This window comes from Larus michahellis, chromosome 14 (assembly GCF_964199755.1).
Source record: "Larus michahellis chromosome 14, bLarMic1.1, whole genome shotgun sequence".
Lineage (NCBI taxonomy): Eukaryota > Metazoa > Chordata > Aves > Charadriiformes > Laridae > Larus > Larus michahellis.
This window is the reverse complement of record NC_133909.1, coordinates 6925760-6942296: the sequence shown is the minus strand read 5'-3', so window position 1 is coordinate 6942296 and position 16537 is coordinate 6925760. Positions and strand designations below refer to the sequence as shown.

Below are 16537 nucleotides of genomic sequence, written 5' to 3'. Positions count from 1 at the left end.
TAATGTGAAGGGGAAAAGGAGCAATCCCTCCTAAAATCCCTCCTAACAAGTCATTGTCCCCTCTACTCCTGGTGTCAGCAAGAATAGCAAGCTTCATTCTCTGCGACTTTCCCCCTTATTACACCTCTCAGCTGTCTGCCACCAGTCAGGGTGTGTGTAAGAGGGATGTTTGCCTGTCTGGTGGTCTGAATGGTGCATTAAATCAGGATTTGCCTCTGCAGGTCCACAAGTTTCTTAACAAAAACCGTGACCAGCTGCGTCCAGAGGTGCTGGATATCTTCTCTCAGAGCCACCTCAAGGTACTGTAGTGGTTCAGGATGAAGATCTCTATTGCAGACACCCAACGAGCCACTCATTGCTTCCATGTAAGAAGCAGAAGGATCCTGGTCAGGTGTCAGGAGAACCTGAAGAGACTATGAGGAGTTTTGTTCTACTGAAGGACACTTGGGAATTAAGAAAGTCATCTTTGCCTGAAATTGATACATTTTATATATAAATGGCACAGACTGCCTGAGAATGCAGCTGGGTTCCTGGCACTGCTAGGGGCAAGGGAAAATGGTCCCCCACCCAGTTTCAGCTGGAAGAGATTGTTCTTTCCATGTAGTTCAGGGAGCTTTGGTCATTTCTTTGTTTTTCCAGGTGGTGTCTCACATTTTCCAGAAGGCTAAAGCTGCCTATAGTCAGCAAAGGGAGCTGGGGGTCAGAGGCAAAGGGCTCAAGCCTAAGGCCTTCACACTGGTGTCCAAATTCCAGCAGTCTTTGCAGGACCTCACAGCCAAGCTGAGAAGGTGAGAGGTACTGTTATGGTGCCATCCCTGCACTGGGCTGATAGCTGCACCCAGAAGTGTGTGAAGTCTTCCCTGGTCAGCACAGAGAGGAGGATGATCAAAGGTTCTTCCTTCTATTTTACAGGAGTCATACCTTCTTTGTTCGGTGTATCACCCCTAATCCCAAAAAGGTAGGGCGGCACCCAGAGCTCCTTATGGGGTCCCTCAGTTCCTTGAAGTCCAGTCCTCTCCTGCAGTGCTCCTTTCACAGCTGGGGTTTGGACGTCTTTCCTTCATTTGATAGCTTGAAGCTTTTCTTCTTTCTCTGTCTCTCACCGTTCCACGTGGCTGTGTGAGCTGACCACATGCTGGAGGATAAGAAGCCAGTGGCAGTTGGACACCAAAAGATGTGTTGGGTTTTGTGTTCCATTGCCTATAGACCATGACGAGACCTAACTCGAGGAGAGGACAATAGGAGACCCTTCCTAAAATCTGCCTTCTGTCTCCTTTCTTTTTTGTTTCTTTATTTCTTGCTTTACATTTTTCTTCTGCCTTATTTTCACAGCTGTCAAATATCTTTGATGTGGAGTATGTCACTTGTCAGTTACGACATTCTGGGATACTGGAGGCTATCCACATTAGAAAGGAGGGATACCCAGTCCGTCTTCCGTTCCGGAACTTCCTAGCCAGGTACAGTGGTGTACTGGTTTGGGATTCCCCAGCCACTCGAAGCCTGTAGGAACTTATCAGCACATTGTGATTTGTTCTCCTCTGAGGATTCCAGTTACAGCCCTGGCGTCCGTCATAACAACATCTCATCTTCCAGGTATGGCCTCCTGGCTGAGCGAAGGCATAACTGCTTGGAGGAAAGAGAAGGCTGCGCAGCTGTGCTATCTCATGTGGTGGGGAACTGCTCAGATCTCTATCAGATTGGAGTAACAAAGGTGATACCTATAGAGAACACCATCTTAATCGCACAGTCTCAGTTACCTATCTACTGGCTGTCAATGGACAGGGAGCAACTCGGCTCTCTGCCTAAAGAGGGAGAACATAACATGCCTTCACCTTCCTTTTGCTTTGCCTCTTTTCTCAAGTATGAAGGAGGGATTTTTAGCATTTCAGATAAAGAAACACTAGACTCTTGGCTCCAGGCTGTTGTAGTAGCATAGCCAACACCTTTGTCTACCCAACATTCCTTGATGGAAATCTGGGCTTCTACCTTTCTGCCTACTAACCTTCATCACTCCCTGATTCCCTCTCCTCCACAAATGCATCCATCTCTGTCACCTGCACCTGTGCCTCCTGCCCTCCCCAATTAAGAGAGTGCACTTTCCTTAGCAGGGAGCCTTAAATGCTACAAAGAAATAAACCAGCAGCTTTTGTTATTGATCAACTCTTAGAGGAGCTGGCTGCTTTTCTTGTGGGTTAGCAGCTGTTCCCTTTGCCCAGGTCTTTCTGAAGGAGAAGGCCAGGCAGGTTCTGGAGAGACGGTGGAACCAGAGGCAGAGTTGGGCCATTGTTACCCTGCAGAGGAACTTCCGATGCCTTCTTCGCCGCAGACGGCTCCGTGTCCTCCAGGAGAAAGCCACAATCATTCAGGCTCACTTCCGAGGTTACCAGGCAAGGTCAGGAGTCAAAGGCCAGGCAAGGTGCAGCCCCTTTGTCCTTGCCTAGGGAAGCAAGGTGGGAACGTGCCTGACCAGAACCCTCCTCATGTTGGTTCCTGCCCTACTGTGCCAGGGGGAATCCTGTTACTGGAATGGTGGATGAGGGACTTCCCAGCACTGAGCAGAGGTTCCAGGGGAAATACAGCTGCTGTCAAAACTGTTATAGTAACTTGCCTGTGCCAAGGCTGATACTGTGATAGCTAGAGTAAAGACTGTAGGGAAAACATCCAAGAGAGGACCAGGCTTAGCACAGAAAGACCAAATTCTGCCTGGCTGGTTGTATTAATGTTCTGTGTGGCCCATACCCTCGAATTGAGTCTGCCATCTGCCTAAATTTTGTTGATGTTTCCCTCATTAGCAATTCTTCTCTTTTCACATCCCCCTAGGAAGCGTTACAGGAGGTTGAAGAAGACTTTGGTGCAATTTAATACCATGATTTTAATCTCCAGACCTTTGATTCAAAGGAGAAAGTACTTCCAGGTAACAACATTCTTCTCTGGACCAGGGTGTTCTGCAGGAGCTATTTCTGCCATAGGTTGAGAGAGTTGGTGACTGGGTGAGGCCAGGGCAGAGATGACTTTAGAAGGTTCTTGGACACGATCCAATGAGGTGTCCTTCACTCTCTGGCTGACATAAATGTCAAAAGACAGAACCACAGAGGCTGGAGCCTTCTCTTTGTAAACGAAGTTCAGAATTCGGAAAGGTAGTACAAATGCAGCCCATTCTTATGTCTGTGTATGTGAGCTTCTCTAAGTTGCCCCATGCAAGACGTGATCTTATTCCATCTGTGGCTTCCAGAGCTGCTGTTCTGTTCAAGCTATAAGGAGTCATTCATCTTGCTCTTTTAGTTGTCCAGTTCATTTTCTGGTGTTTTCCCAGACGGTGACTGAAATGCAAGGTTTTTTCAGTCTGCAGTGATCCTTCCCTGACCTCTTACAGCTACCTCAGTGTGCTGAAGTCCTTGGCCTTTTGGAAATCAGCTGGGCCCTTAGTTGGGGTGAGAACAGGATGACAGTGGTTTGAGATGGAAAATTGTGTGCAGGGGAGACCCGTGGTTCTGTCAAACGGCTTGAAAGCATTTTGCACAAGCTGTTAAAAAGAAAATTGAAAACAGGAAACCAGACCACTTGTCCTTAGGGTAGCAACTAACATCCCTATAGCTGTCAGCTTCACGAGGGAGGGAGGGACCCAGTACAGCTGCTGGCATGACTAGCAAAGGATGGGGTGGAGGGTTAAGGTCAGTGTTGTTGGAAGACTGCAAAGGTTCTTTCTGCCATGCCACACCCAGAGCAGTGCGTGTTTCTGTTCTTTTTCCTGCCCCTTCCTACTTGGACAGGATCCAGCTTTTCTTTCTCCCAGGTAACCACAACAGCACAGCTCTTTTGAATCTGTTTCTATTCCTCCAGTGTTTGCTTGCTGAGGTCTCTGTACATGCAGTAGCAACAATAAAGGTCCCAAAGTTCACCTGCTGCAAAGTTCCTCCTTTCCCCCCGCCCCACAGCCCTGCCCTTTGGACTTTAGCATGCCTACTGTCTTTCTCAGCCCAATCCTCATAACCTCCCATCTAGTCACACCATCCTGCAACATAGACAAACAGGAGAGAGAGCAGAGACAGAGACCTTCCTTTTCCATCTCGGCATAGGAGTCAGGTGAGTGGTGAGGCTGGGGGACAATAGAATGGATAGGAAAGGGCAGAGCTGCAGAGTTTGGCTTTTGGTATCCCTGCCACCCCATCTAAAGCAGTCCCTCTCCGTGGATGAGTTCATCCATCCATATTCAGGCTGTGTTACCATGTTCTTTGATGCTGGATGAGGCAGGGGAATATTTCTGACAGCTTCTGTGTGCTTTTGACCTGAGACACGTCAAATGGCCGGCAAGGGAGGAAAGGTGTTGCAGGAATGCTGGGCGGGTGGTGGAGGCTCTTGGTGTTGAATTGTGTTGTGCAGGGCAGGTGGTGTTTCAGAAGCTACAGGGCAACCCCTTCTCAATACACTGTGTTGAGTCCCAAGAAGGCTCTGCAGCTGTTCTGTCATTTTAGCTGCTGGAGCAGGACACCAGCTCCTGCTTATCCAAGCAGTCTGCCCCCAGAAGTAGCTGTAAGGGATCTCATATATATCTTTTCCCACCCCTTATCCCCCTCCCCTTTCATCTTCTAGCAGAACGAATTAGAGGAAAGGAAACAAAGGAAGTGGTCTCTGGCCAGCGGTCACACAGAGAACAGTTACAACCAAGGAATGGTAAGTTGTCAAATAGTCTGGGAGGGTCTGAGATAAAACAAGCCAGGTTCTCAGCATGTTCCCCCTCCCCTATGCCTCCTCAGCCCAGGTTTGCTGGGGAACAGCAAAATGTCTGGAGTGTGTACAGAGACCACATGTATGCTGGAAACCTAGCAGCAAGAATGCAGTTTGGCCCGGTATAAAAAGCTTTTAGTTCAGTGTTTCCAGTCTCTGGGCGTAGTCAGGCATCATAAAGTGGTCCTGAGGCAGAGTACTGTATCAGTTCACAGCTCCGGACCTCTTCTTTGGAGCTGGGAGGAAGGCTATTTTTGATAATCATGTTCTGTTGTGAAGAACTGGGAATGAGGCAGCTCTGCACAAATATAATAATGGAAGATGTTGTAGAGGAAGGGAGGTATTAAAGTCTTCATAACAAATTAACTGCATAGTCTACAGGGTGTTTAAGCTGTATCAACTACTGTAAGTAACGCTGCTAACTAGTGTCATTATTTGTATGTTTAGGCTGGGCATACATTTGCTATGATGTGTGTAGCAAGGAAATATGAATTTATATCATCCACAGTTTTGCACAGATTTGTCAGTAACTACAACAGGAATGCTTAGTGCTGTTTTATTATCACCTGCTTCCTCAGGTGTGGATTTGGGATTGTGGAATTTCACACTCCACTTCCTGAATATGCCAGTGAAAGCTATATTTAAATTCAAGTATCTTATTATGAGAAAAATCAAACTGATCAAAAAAGCTGTGAACCTATCTTTAAGCATTGCTGAGAGTTTATGTGGAGAGAGATGTCGAATGGTGTGCTATTGAGGAGAGGCTTTACTATGCAGATCTTAAAAATCCAAAAAAACAAAACCCAAAAGCTCAGGCTTTGTGCCTTTGGCTTGGTTTCGGTGTCTTAATCTGAGTAGTCCTGTCTGAAATACCCCAAACTATATTATATGCAGACATTGATGCTGATACACTGTGTTGCATTGGCCCATTTACTTCCTACCTTGCACAAATGCATGCATCATGCAAGATACAAACCAGTGAAAAATCAAGGTTCATTGGCCAGATTGTCATCTGAATTGTCCAGGTACAGATCTGAGCGTCCTTAGGAACCTCCAAAATAGTGGCCTGCATCAAAGGTTAGAATCAGGTCTCTCTTGATTTATGCTATAGCACTTTTGGATACTGAAAAATAAAAATAAAAATGGCAGAAAAAAGAGCAGGAGGAAATGGCCTTTACCCTTCAACCGCAATCTCTTCTGTACAATATGCCAAACTTGTTAGTAATGAGAGATGAGTCAAAGAAAGTCAACTTTCCTGTCACTTCCCCCTGTGGCAGTTGATTTTTTTAGGAATTACTCACCTTTCTCTCATTTACTGACCCATGTCATATACCTGTGTTAATGTGATACTTCCCTGTTTGTGATGTTTCTGAATGTTGCATAGGCAGAAATTACTGGTTTTGCTCAGATGCTCAATCCTTGTTCTGGCCAGTTTTTCGAGGCAGCTTTACCCGGTCACAAGAGAACAGCTCAGGGTTTATATGTTATTTCACTTCTGGTACCCCAGTGACTGACTTGCTCCCTCTCTCCACAGGATGTGGGACTGCTGGAGATCCCTGCAGAGCTTGCTGTCCTCCTGCAGTTAGCTGAAAGTGAGAAATCCTCCCTCCTTCCCTCCCTTTCCTGCGCTGTTTTACTTTACTGTTTATTTCCTTGTTTTCTAGCAGTTTAAGTACGTACTCGTTCTACCTGCTGTCTGTCACCTGGGTTGCGTTGGATTTATTATCATTGCAGTGTAAATATGATAAAGGCAAATGGTGTCATGTATATTGTTTCCCAACACAACAGGGTGGAAAAGCGCCCCGGGCCACCAAACAGAACAAAAGATTAAAATTCAGTGTCTTTGTTACCTTTTCAGCTCATTTTTTGAACTGTGCTGATAAAACTGATGACAGTGATGGTGCAAAACTTTTTGGTCAAAGTTATGTGACAGCAAACTGTTTAATGAACGCAGGTGTCTTGCAAAGGTGGATATCTGCAGAGTAAGAACTTAAACCCATATTTTTTCTGCTCAAAAATCTTTAAGGAACTTGAAGGTGAAGAAGTCAAAACTACAATTTTGTCACTTTCAAAGAAATATTTTTCAGTTTTCATTAAAAATTACTTCAATTACTTCTTAAAAAATAATTATTTATTTTAAAATAGAAGTAGGTACAAACAATGTAACAACTTAAGGATGTAACAACAAAGGAAACATTTTGCTTGGCATGGGAAGTTTTTTGGTTTGTTTTCAAATCACCAAAATACCACCAACTGAAATAACTTCCTGAATTGCTGACCTGATCTTGAGCATTAAGTTACTTGCAGTTTTTTTTTTTCCTCTGTAACTCTTTGTGCAATGTATATATTTAAGTTGCAAATATACATAAAGAGGATTCGCCTCTTTATGTTGGTATAGCATCTAACAAAATGACAGCTGTATCTTTGGCCTTCTGCAGAGTACAGTGAAAGATACAATCAAGCTGAAGAGTCTTGTGAATAGGAGCAGACTGTGTTGGATTCCCAAATACTTCATACTTCAGCGCAGGGACTATCGGCTGGTCTAGGAAGCGTTGTTACTTAGAGGAGTTCAGGGGACAAATGACACCGAAACTGCTGAAAATGAAAGTTGATGGGATGTAAACAGGAAGGAGGAGGAGAGCATCAGGAGGGGACACGTTGGTTTGGAGAGAGAGGAATGCACTGAAGCTGTGCTTCACTGAGAAATCTCTTCATTTAGGAAGATGTTTGCTCCTCCATTTATCCATGATAAATCCCTCATCCAGTGCCTCGTCACAAAGACCTCTCGTTTACTTGTTGACTGAACGGTTGTCAGTCCTATCTCTGCATAGGCTCAGTGTTTCCTGCCTTGTAAACTCTGCATAACAGAATTGAAACTGCAGGTGCTGACTGTCCTCTTGGCGTTACCCAGGGTACGAGTTGAAAGATCAGCGCTCTAAAAGCGCTCTCCTGAAGTTAGGCCTTGTGGCCTCAGAGAAGTGAGGGTGTGCCCGCTTGGGGATCTGAGGCAGCAGGGGTGGTTTGGGTGTCCGTGGAGCTAGGGTGCTGGTACAGGTGCTCAGGCAAGGTTAAATGCATGTTAGCCATGTGTTGCACTGTGAGTCAGATGTGTTCTGGATGTCTTTCCAACTGCTACCACAAAAGACCTCTTTCTCTTGCAGGTCAATACCGAACACGGGCCAACCACATAACAGAGACATTGCCTCCAGAAGTCAAGGTCAAAGATGACCTTTCCCTCCCACCCACCATCAACAGCTATCCTTTCTCCTCCTTTATTAAGTCACACTTCCAGGTGGGAACTCTTTTTATATCTTTTCATTGCTTCCCCACTGGGAACACACAAAACCTCTAGTAACACCAGGAACAAACTCTGTGTTTCTGTCCTTTTGTTTCTTTGTAGAAGACAGATTTCCCTGCTCCTGGTCAGCCTCTGCAGCACCCCTTAACCTGTCTCGACACTGAATACCAGGAGAGCGCGCTTGAGATCAACAAACTGGTAAGAGACGTCTTTCTTGACCAGGGTTTTGTTGAAGAACAGGTGGGCATAAGACAATGTTTTAATTCTGTTATACAACAAGATGCTGGTGGTGGGTACTGTTCTTATAATACATGGTGTGTTGGGAGAGCAGAATAAATTGCTCCTCTGAGGGACACTGGAGCTGTCTGGCAGAGATCACATGCAGCCCCTTAGGGTTGCTGTGTTCTTGGTGAGGCATAGATCAGCCATAGAGTGATGGGATCAAAGTGAATTGCCTGGTGATGTAGCCACAGAATTTGGCAGGACATATAGGAATTAGACTGCTAAGCCTCAGTTTCTCAATATTCCAGATTCAGGAGCAATGACAGTATAAGGCAGATCTGTCTTCTCAAGCACTGATTCTTATCAATCAGTCATAAAAAAGTTTAATTTAACACAAATCTTTTCCATGATGTGGTTTATAAATTTTATCTCAGGCATACAGTTGTGTCAGTTACACTACAGGGTACAATGAACTATTGTACAAAGGCTGGAAAAAGGCAGGGACTTTCTCATCATGAAAACAACACCAGGAGCCACACCCTAAGTCTGTATTGTTTGCACGAGGGGGATGGTGTCACTTAGTCTCTGCGGATGTGAAACATAGATTTTTTTTCTTAAAAATGGTGATGTTGACTCTCTGAAAACAGAATGAAACTTCAGATAATTTCTAAGTAAATCTGGCAATTCTTTTGAGAATTACACGTAATTAAAATAAGCCCATTAGGAAAGGTAATACCTAAAACCAGTCCCTTGTTTTTCCCCAATGATCCCAATTATAGAAGAGCGTAAGCATCAGTAAAATCCTGTGAATAGGATTGTGTTTAAGCAGACTACTATTATTTTTCCTAAAGATCAAAGATAATTCTTCACTGCTAAATAATAAAAAAAGCTATTTCTTTGGCAAAGGCTGTAATACATAGGGATTTACTACAAAGAATTCCATGAGAACTAAACAACCACCATCTCCTGTTTTTCTCAGTGAATCTCTGACACGCTTACTACCATTAACCATTTTAAGAAGTGGTGTTCTCTGAGGAAAAAATAGGCCATCATTCATAAATGTTGTTTCCAAAGCTGTCCATGGCACATTTTAGAAAAATTTTAATCTAATGACATATTGAAGTGTAGAGGCTGAAAGACATTATTCTGTACCTAAGGGTGAGAAATACAAATTACAAAAGCATCTAAGATGTTGATATGCATAGCCAAGAAGATGAATCATTGCTTACGTGAGTTGGTCGAGGTACCACATCTCATACTACTTGGTATAATATTAACTACACCAAAGTCTTTTCAACATTCAGTTGTTAGACAGTGTTTCCTCATGTCTGTCTCCCTGAGCCTTTCACAAAGATCAGCTAAGCATCAATTTCTTTTACATATTTTTACTGCTAGGCAGCCTGTTGGCTCAGACACGATAACAAATAGCCTACAGTAACTTGCTTGTGTATCTGAGCTCTGCCCAAAGAAGGGGAAGCATTTTGCCCAAGAACAAATTCTGAGTCAGAGGCATAACTAAGAAGAGACTGAAGTCATTCTGACTTTTAGTCAGAGTCCAATCCCTATGAACACTGCCTCCCAGATTCCTCAGAACTTAGGTGGTGCACAAAATCTGAGAATAGATCCCAATCTGAGCGTTGGCTACTCTTTTTAGGCCGACAGACACCCTGGTATCTACAGCCCAGGTTGTCACCTTACAATACAGTTTGGGACAGAGGGTTACAGCTGGAGCTCTCTCTTTTTTCCCCCTGGATGCTTCTAGATTTTACGGTTCATTGGTGACAAGAATCTCCATGGCTGGCAGGAGGTACTTCTGGGCAACTACATTGCTGGGAGAGGTTTGAATAGTGTGGCTCTGCGCAACGAAATCTTCAGTCAGGTGGTTACCCAGACATGGAAAAACCCAGACATGGAGCACAGCCAGCGAGCTTGGGTCCTGATGGCGACTTTGCTGAGCTGCTTTGCCCCTTCACCAGCACTGGAGAAGCCGTTGCTGAAGTAAGGAGGAGAAAAGACCTAGCTATGCTTCCATTAAGGTTAAGAGAGATGATCAGTGTGCTAAATGCGGTCGCCTTTTCCTAGATTTGTGTCAGATCATGGCATGGAGGGCTACAATGCTGTTTGCCAGCACAAGATCTTGACAGCAGCGCAGCATACAGAGATAGACTCTACATTCTCTCGGGCCTACCCTCCCACTCAGCTGGAGTGGATTGCAAACCAGAGGAGAGGAAAGATGGTGCTGGATGTTCATACCTTTAATGGTAACTTGTGCTTCTGCCCTTCTGCTATCTTCTAGTCCCTCAGGACTTTTCCAGTGCAGAAATCAGAATTCAGAAAATAATTCCCTCAGCTTAGTAAAAAGGGATCAGAACACCAATTGCTTCTGGCTGGTACAATCTAGACCCAAAACTCCCAAAGTCTGGTCCTGGTGAGACCTGCTACTCAGGCTGAGGGATGAGATTTTTCTGGGTTTGGGCCCATCTCAACAGAGGGCTGTTCTGGTTGTGCATCTCTACGGTTCTAGTTTTCCTGTTACCCATTAATGCACAGCCGATGCAGCAGCAACTGCTGCCTTTGTTACAGGGACTTTCTGCCTTTCTCCCTTCTCAAATATTGGCTTGTGCTGCCTCTTGAGTGATCAGAAGCTCTGAATTGAATGCAGAACATCCCTGCTCTGGCTCCTTGGTGAGTGGAGTGGTGGCCGGAGCAGACTGCGTGGGTTTTCAGCTGTCCGGTTGGAAATGCCAACCTGTGCCATCAAACAGTTATTTGGGATGCAAATGTTTTCATGTGGAGCCCTCCATGTGCTTTCAGTCCTCCTGTGGCCGCTCAGGAGCGTGTCAGGCTTTCCAGCTGGACTCTATGTGTCCTGTAGAGCTTTAGGTCCTGCTGGGGAGGTTGTGTGTACTGACTTTCTTTTCTATGCTAGAGGAGAAGTTCTCAGCTGAGGTGGAGTCCTGGATGACTGGGGAGCAGTATGCAAGCTGGATTCTGAGTGCAAGGTACTGCCAGAGGATGTGAGAAGATCTAGGGGTGTGAAAGAGGCTGTCACTAGTTCTAAGGTTTGGACTGGTCAGGGCTGCAGGCTAGAATTTATATGGCCACTCCTTACCCACTCTGGCTCGTGCTATCTCCTGACCCACTCCTGTGTTGTGCACTTTCATCTGTGCACATAAACTGTAGGCCTCTTTAGTAACAGAGGAATCACTTGTGTGATCTGTGAAAGCAGCTTCAGAGAAAAGATGAAAAAAAAAATAAAAATAAAAGGACAAATCTTGAGTGATTCTAGTTTTTTCCTGACCCTGGGCACTTAATAGTTGATTCACACCCTAAACCTTAGCGACTTAAGCCCGGATAGAGAAGGCAAGAAGAAATCAAAGGCAATGTTTTCCTTTCTCTCCCTTTCCCCTGCCTACCTGGACACCTTTTCTCTCTTTCCTTTCCCTGTCACCAGGGGCTGTGATAAGAAGTCTCGAGGGTGGTCTGTCTCCATGTTTACTGGCAACACATGGCAGGACTTGCTGGGCTGTGACTTTGTCCTAGACCTCATTGGAGAGATAGAGGAGGTCAGTAACCACAGCAGCCCTTCTCAGTCCTCAGCTGAGTACCCCATCACTCCTGCAAGGGACAGAAGCTTCCTCCAGAACTCTGACCTGGATTCGTAAGTCACCTAATCCTCCTGCCCCACCACTTGTGGCCCTGTCACCCAGTGACTCGTTTTTCTCTCAGCACTCTGTGCTGTCCTCATCTCATTTTCCTCTTCAACAGGATCCCTCCTGCTCCAGGCATCCAGGCCCCTACCTTCCCACCACCTAGCCTGCCTCCAGAATTCAACAATCTCCATCCAGGTAAGTTCTTGCCCAGGACAGTGGATGGCACTGGGAGGGGCTAGGTCGGTCCCAGATAGGAAATCAGAGCAGAGTGGGAGACAAGTGATTCTTCCTGATGTAGAGCAAGGAAGGGGTTCCACTCCAAAACTGTCTAATAGGGACTGGAGACAGGGGAATATTCCTTACCTGCCTTGTCACCAGCCAGGTGACGCCAGTGCCTTGTCACTTCTCTCTGCTCTTAGATACAAGATCCAGAGATGACCTGAGGATGCCTGTGGGCTTGGATCACTATGTGGATGATCTCTTCAGCACTGTGCTGCATCAAGGCTCCAGAGTACCAGTAAGTCCCTTGATGTTCCCTCTTACTTTCTCTCTGCAGCTCTCTTGTCCCTGTGACTCCCTCAAGCACGCCACTGTCTATTCACTCTGCCTCTGCTCAGCTCAGATATGCCTTTGAATGGCTCTTCCCCTTGAAGTCTTATCTCTCTGAGCTCGGATAACTCTATTTTTTTCTTGATGCAGGATATGGAGAACAGGGAGAATCTGACTGGACGCATGAAAGGAGGTGGGAAGATTGGACCCACACAGAGAGGAATCTTTCCTTCTACAGGTCTGTAAGGGGATGGGGACAGCTGGGAACACCTGTGGGGCTACATAAGCTTCAGTGAGCACAAGTCAGGGGAGTCCCTTAAAAGTTAATTATTGCATGGGCTCAACTCATGAAGACTGGTCTTTAGTGTAGGTCATCGGAAGTTGTACTCCTCACTCCCAGGTGCTCGGAGACAGATGCTTTGGGGAAGGTGGTAGGTAAGGGTACCACCTTTGGTCTGCTTTTAATTTCTCTCTTGAGTTGGTCTTGGGGTCAAGGCAATAAGTAGCTTGCTTCTGACCCAGGCCACCTCTTCCCTAGGCCAATACTCGTTAAGTCCCGTGTTCACCTCCTGTTTACCTTATGCTTTCACAAAATAGTTGCTGCCTTTCTCAGGGGAGGATTTTAATATTTCGTATTGCTTCCTTACAGACTTTCCCATCATCTCTAGCTATTCCTTGGGTTAGTAAGTCTGAAGCCTGTAGAGGTTCTGGTTTGTGTGTTTGGTTTCTTTACTTTTCTTCATTTGTCTGGAGCTAAGACTCAGGTATTTTCAATAGAATGGAGTCAAACACCAATATATTAATGGCACCAAGAAATCTGCATGTGTAGAAACATACCCAGCTGTTTCAGAAAGGTGAGGAATGTCCTGTTCAGGTCATTACTGAGTCTGGGACTATTTTTGGCAATAGCCTCTACATCAGTAGAAGCTCTGGGGCATGACAAGCCCTATTGCAGATCACTGGCCTGAGGCCAGTTTGTTACTCGTGGCTACTTATATCAGTGAGGAATGTGAAGGCCTCTCCGTGGCATCCCGGTCCATTCTCATTGGCAAGGACATTGTGATTCAGTAGACCCATGCTATGTGCTGACTTACTCCTAGCTGAGACTGATCTCCATGCCCCTTTCTCTGCTGGCTTTGCCCTCAGTGGGATTTCTGTTTTGTGGCCTCATGTGGGACTTGACTGCTGGGAGCGGCGGAATTCCTTTCTCCCCACAGTTCCTTCAGATGATACAAAATGCCACCCAGGCCAGGGCTTGTTGTTAATTCACCCTTGCTACCTGCTGCAAAGAGGCTGATATGGATCTGTCAGTCCCAGAGATCTTTGCCCAACCCTCAAGAGAAACCCTTCTCTGTAATCATACATAGGCAGGAGTTAGTTATATACTTAGTCATGAAGGATGGTGGTGTCCTAAGTTACACTGCAGAAGCAGGGTCTGGATCCTGCTATTGTAAATTTCCTTTTTCCACCTGAGTTTTGCTGTGTCCTGCTGTGTGTGAAGAGATAGACCATTCACATGTCCCTATGGTTGGCACATGTGGAGAGAGAGTACCCAGCCTATGTGTTGTGTTCTGTGGGATGGATTTGGGCTGTCTGATCTGTGATTGCGTATGTGGCCTTTTGCCTCTAGGCCTCTCTGGAATGACTCAAGCACCAGTTTACCAGCCCATGCCTTCCATGATGGGGATGCCAGCAGCTATGCCTATGATGCCAGCGGCTGGTGGGATTGCATCTGTGCCAGGTATTAACAGTGTTTCAGTAACTGTACAGGGGAAGAGTATGGAAGGGTGGCTGTCCTAATGGAGCCTGTGCGGTGCACAATGAACGCTCAGCTCTGGGCTGATGCTCAAGCACTGTGGGGAGCTATTGCCAGTGGGTGTCTGCAGATATTTGTGTTTTCCACAGCCATGGTTATGCCCCAGCCTGTGGTTCCAGCTGTAGATCCCAATCAGTTAGCAGCACAACAGCAAGCTTTTATCAACCAGCAAGCCATGCTCATGGTGAGTGGAAGGGACTGGCTGGGAGGGGCCCAGGAATTGGGGAAGAACAACTGTCCTGGTTCCGGTGGGGATAGGGTTAATTTTTCCTGGTATTCCATGCCATGTGAGCCACGCCCACCCTGAGCTGCCTGGGGAGGGGGCAGGAAGTTGCTGCTTAAAAGCGGGCTGGGGCGTTCCCGGTCCGGCCGGTCGGTGAGCAGCGGGGAGCGGCGGTTCCGTAATCGCGTTTGTATATTCCCCTATCCGTGTTGTTGTTGTTGTTGTTTGCCTGTTCCCTTTACTGTCCTGTTAAACTGCCTTTGTCTCAACCCAAGAGTCTTGCCTTTTCTTACGATCCTTCCTGTATTAGGAAGGCACGTGCGAGCGGCACGTGGTTCTTTGTTGCCATCTGAGGCTAAACCACGACAGTCCTTTTTGGCGCCCAACGTGGGGCTTGAAGGGTTGAGATAACGACAGAACCCAACTAGAACGTAGACAACAACGCACTAGTGTGTGTGCTCTGAAGAGGTTAGCCATGCTCCCCTTCTGTCTTAGGCCTACTCTGTGCTTGGGGTTAGCTGTATGAAGTTGGGATTATTTAAGACTGCAAAACTGAGAACTCCCTTTTTGTCCCTTTGTGTACATGGGGACGCTGAGGCATCATAGGTGAGTGAGTAGCAGGGACGGGAGCAGGCCCCAAGAAGCCTCAGCTGTAATTCCCATGTGTTTTTAAGCTGGGATTTGCTACAGATGCAGATCTGAGTATTCTGCTTTCTGTACAAAGTCTTGTGAGTGCATGGAAGTCCCAGGCTATCTCACTAGTAGCTGAGTCTCTGGAGTGTTGTTAGGAGCTCTGCATACTTGGCCAGGGGAGAGCAGACTCCGTGGACATGCCTTTTCCCTTACACTGGGAAATTTGCAGTGGACTATGTAGATGTTCTGTGATTACTAGTGAAAGAAAGGGACAGCCTGCCTGATGGCTGGTGGTTTTGTGTAGCCTAGAGCTCATGGACATTGCAATTCCTTCTTCTAGGCCCAGCAGGTGACCCTTCAAGCCCTGAGCTTTTCCCAGCAACAGCAGCAGTGGCAACAGTCTCTTGAGAACTCAAGACCAAGAGTCTCAAATCCACCACAAGCCCAAGCACTGTCTCCAGCTCCAGTCCCAGCCACTTTCCCAAAACCCAAGAAGCCTCCCAGCAGCCAGAATGCTGCACCACCACCACAGGCTCCAGAACCGCCACCTAAGGCAGAAGAACCGGTATGAGAAACAAACAGTGGGGGTGAATTCAGTTTGAATTTCATGATTTGCATTTGCTCTGCGTCCCTTCCAGTGTGGCAGTGGTTTGGCAGAGGGGAACGCAGAGAGCTATGTTTACCTATGATACTGAGATGTTTCAAACTCTGCTTGATGAATCTTTAAGACGTGGGATCAAACCTTGCTGGCGTTAGCTCTGCAGAGGTTTGGCTGTAATGTTGGCCAATTTAATTTCCAGCTGATATGAATTTTACTATAGGAAAATTAATCTCTCTGAATTCTTTATCTTCTAGCAAGCTCTCTTGGGCTTCTGACATACTTCTTCTCTGGACTTGCTTGATGATTCCTTGGGTCAGAGACTAATCTCTTGGGACTCTCCCAGATGGGGAAAAGTTCTAGATCAGAACTTGGCGAGGGAAGATCACCTCTGAACTTAAGGGCACTATGGTACCTGCTGGCTAGTGCTAACTAACCATGTTGTGAATTGCTTGCAGGTTTATCACTACACAGAAGATCAGTTATCCAACAATGTTGATGATGACTATCCTCAGGAAACCTTCCAGCAGAAGAGAGCATATTTTCAGAAGATGGGTAAGCATCTACCACTTTGGGAATTCCACTCATCATAACACCTTGTTTTGCAGCCTCCCTGGCGTAACAAGGTGGTTCTTGTCTCCCTGTCTGGAATCCAGCTAATCCCTGCAGGAGCTGCTGGTGCTGTGTGTAGCAATAGCTTTGAGTGCCTGCTCAGCTGGCAGCAATTCAGATTGTGAGGTGCTGTGTTGCCTTTTTTCTAGAAATCTTTGGGCTTCTGACTGTCACACCCTCCTTTGCCTCTTAGAAAGCATAGGCTTCT

The 16537-nt window shown here is 46.3% G+C and overlaps 1 protein-coding gene across 1 annotated transcript in view; it reads left to right on the top strand.

Annotated features, from left to right (window-relative positions):
• Positions 1-16537, top strand: part of MYO15B (myosin XVB) — a 45294-nt gene that overhangs the window by 13997 nt on the left and 14760 nt on the right. The window contains exons 17-38 of the mRNA XM_074607404.1: positions 222-299; positions 640-788; positions 913-958; positions 1333-1457; positions 1594-1711; positions 2217-2392; positions 2821-2914; positions 4591-4671; positions 6260-6317; positions 7887-8017; positions 8126-8221; positions 10008-10243; positions 10328-10506; positions 11175-11247; positions 11700-11906; positions 12014-12093; positions 12318-12415; positions 12598-12685; positions 14078-14188; positions 14353-14447; positions 15460-15684; positions 16176-16272. Of these exons, the coding sequence (XP_074463505.1) occupies positions 222-299; positions 640-788; positions 913-958; positions 1333-1457; positions 1594-1711; positions 2217-2392; positions 2821-2914; positions 4591-4671; positions 6260-6317; positions 7887-8017; positions 8126-8221; positions 10008-10243; positions 10328-10506; positions 11175-11247; positions 11700-11906; positions 12014-12093; positions 12318-12415; positions 12598-12685; positions 14078-14188; positions 14353-14447; positions 15460-15684; positions 16176-16272 (2641 nt within the window). The remainder of the gene's footprint in view (positions 1-221; positions 300-639; positions 789-912; positions 959-1332; positions 1458-1593; positions 1712-2216; positions 2393-2820; positions 2915-4590; positions 4672-6259; positions 6318-7886; positions 8018-8125; positions 8222-10007; positions 10244-10327; positions 10507-11174; positions 11248-11699; positions 11907-12013; positions 12094-12317; positions 12416-12597; positions 12686-14077; positions 14189-14352; positions 14448-15459; positions 15685-16175; positions 16273-16537) is intronic.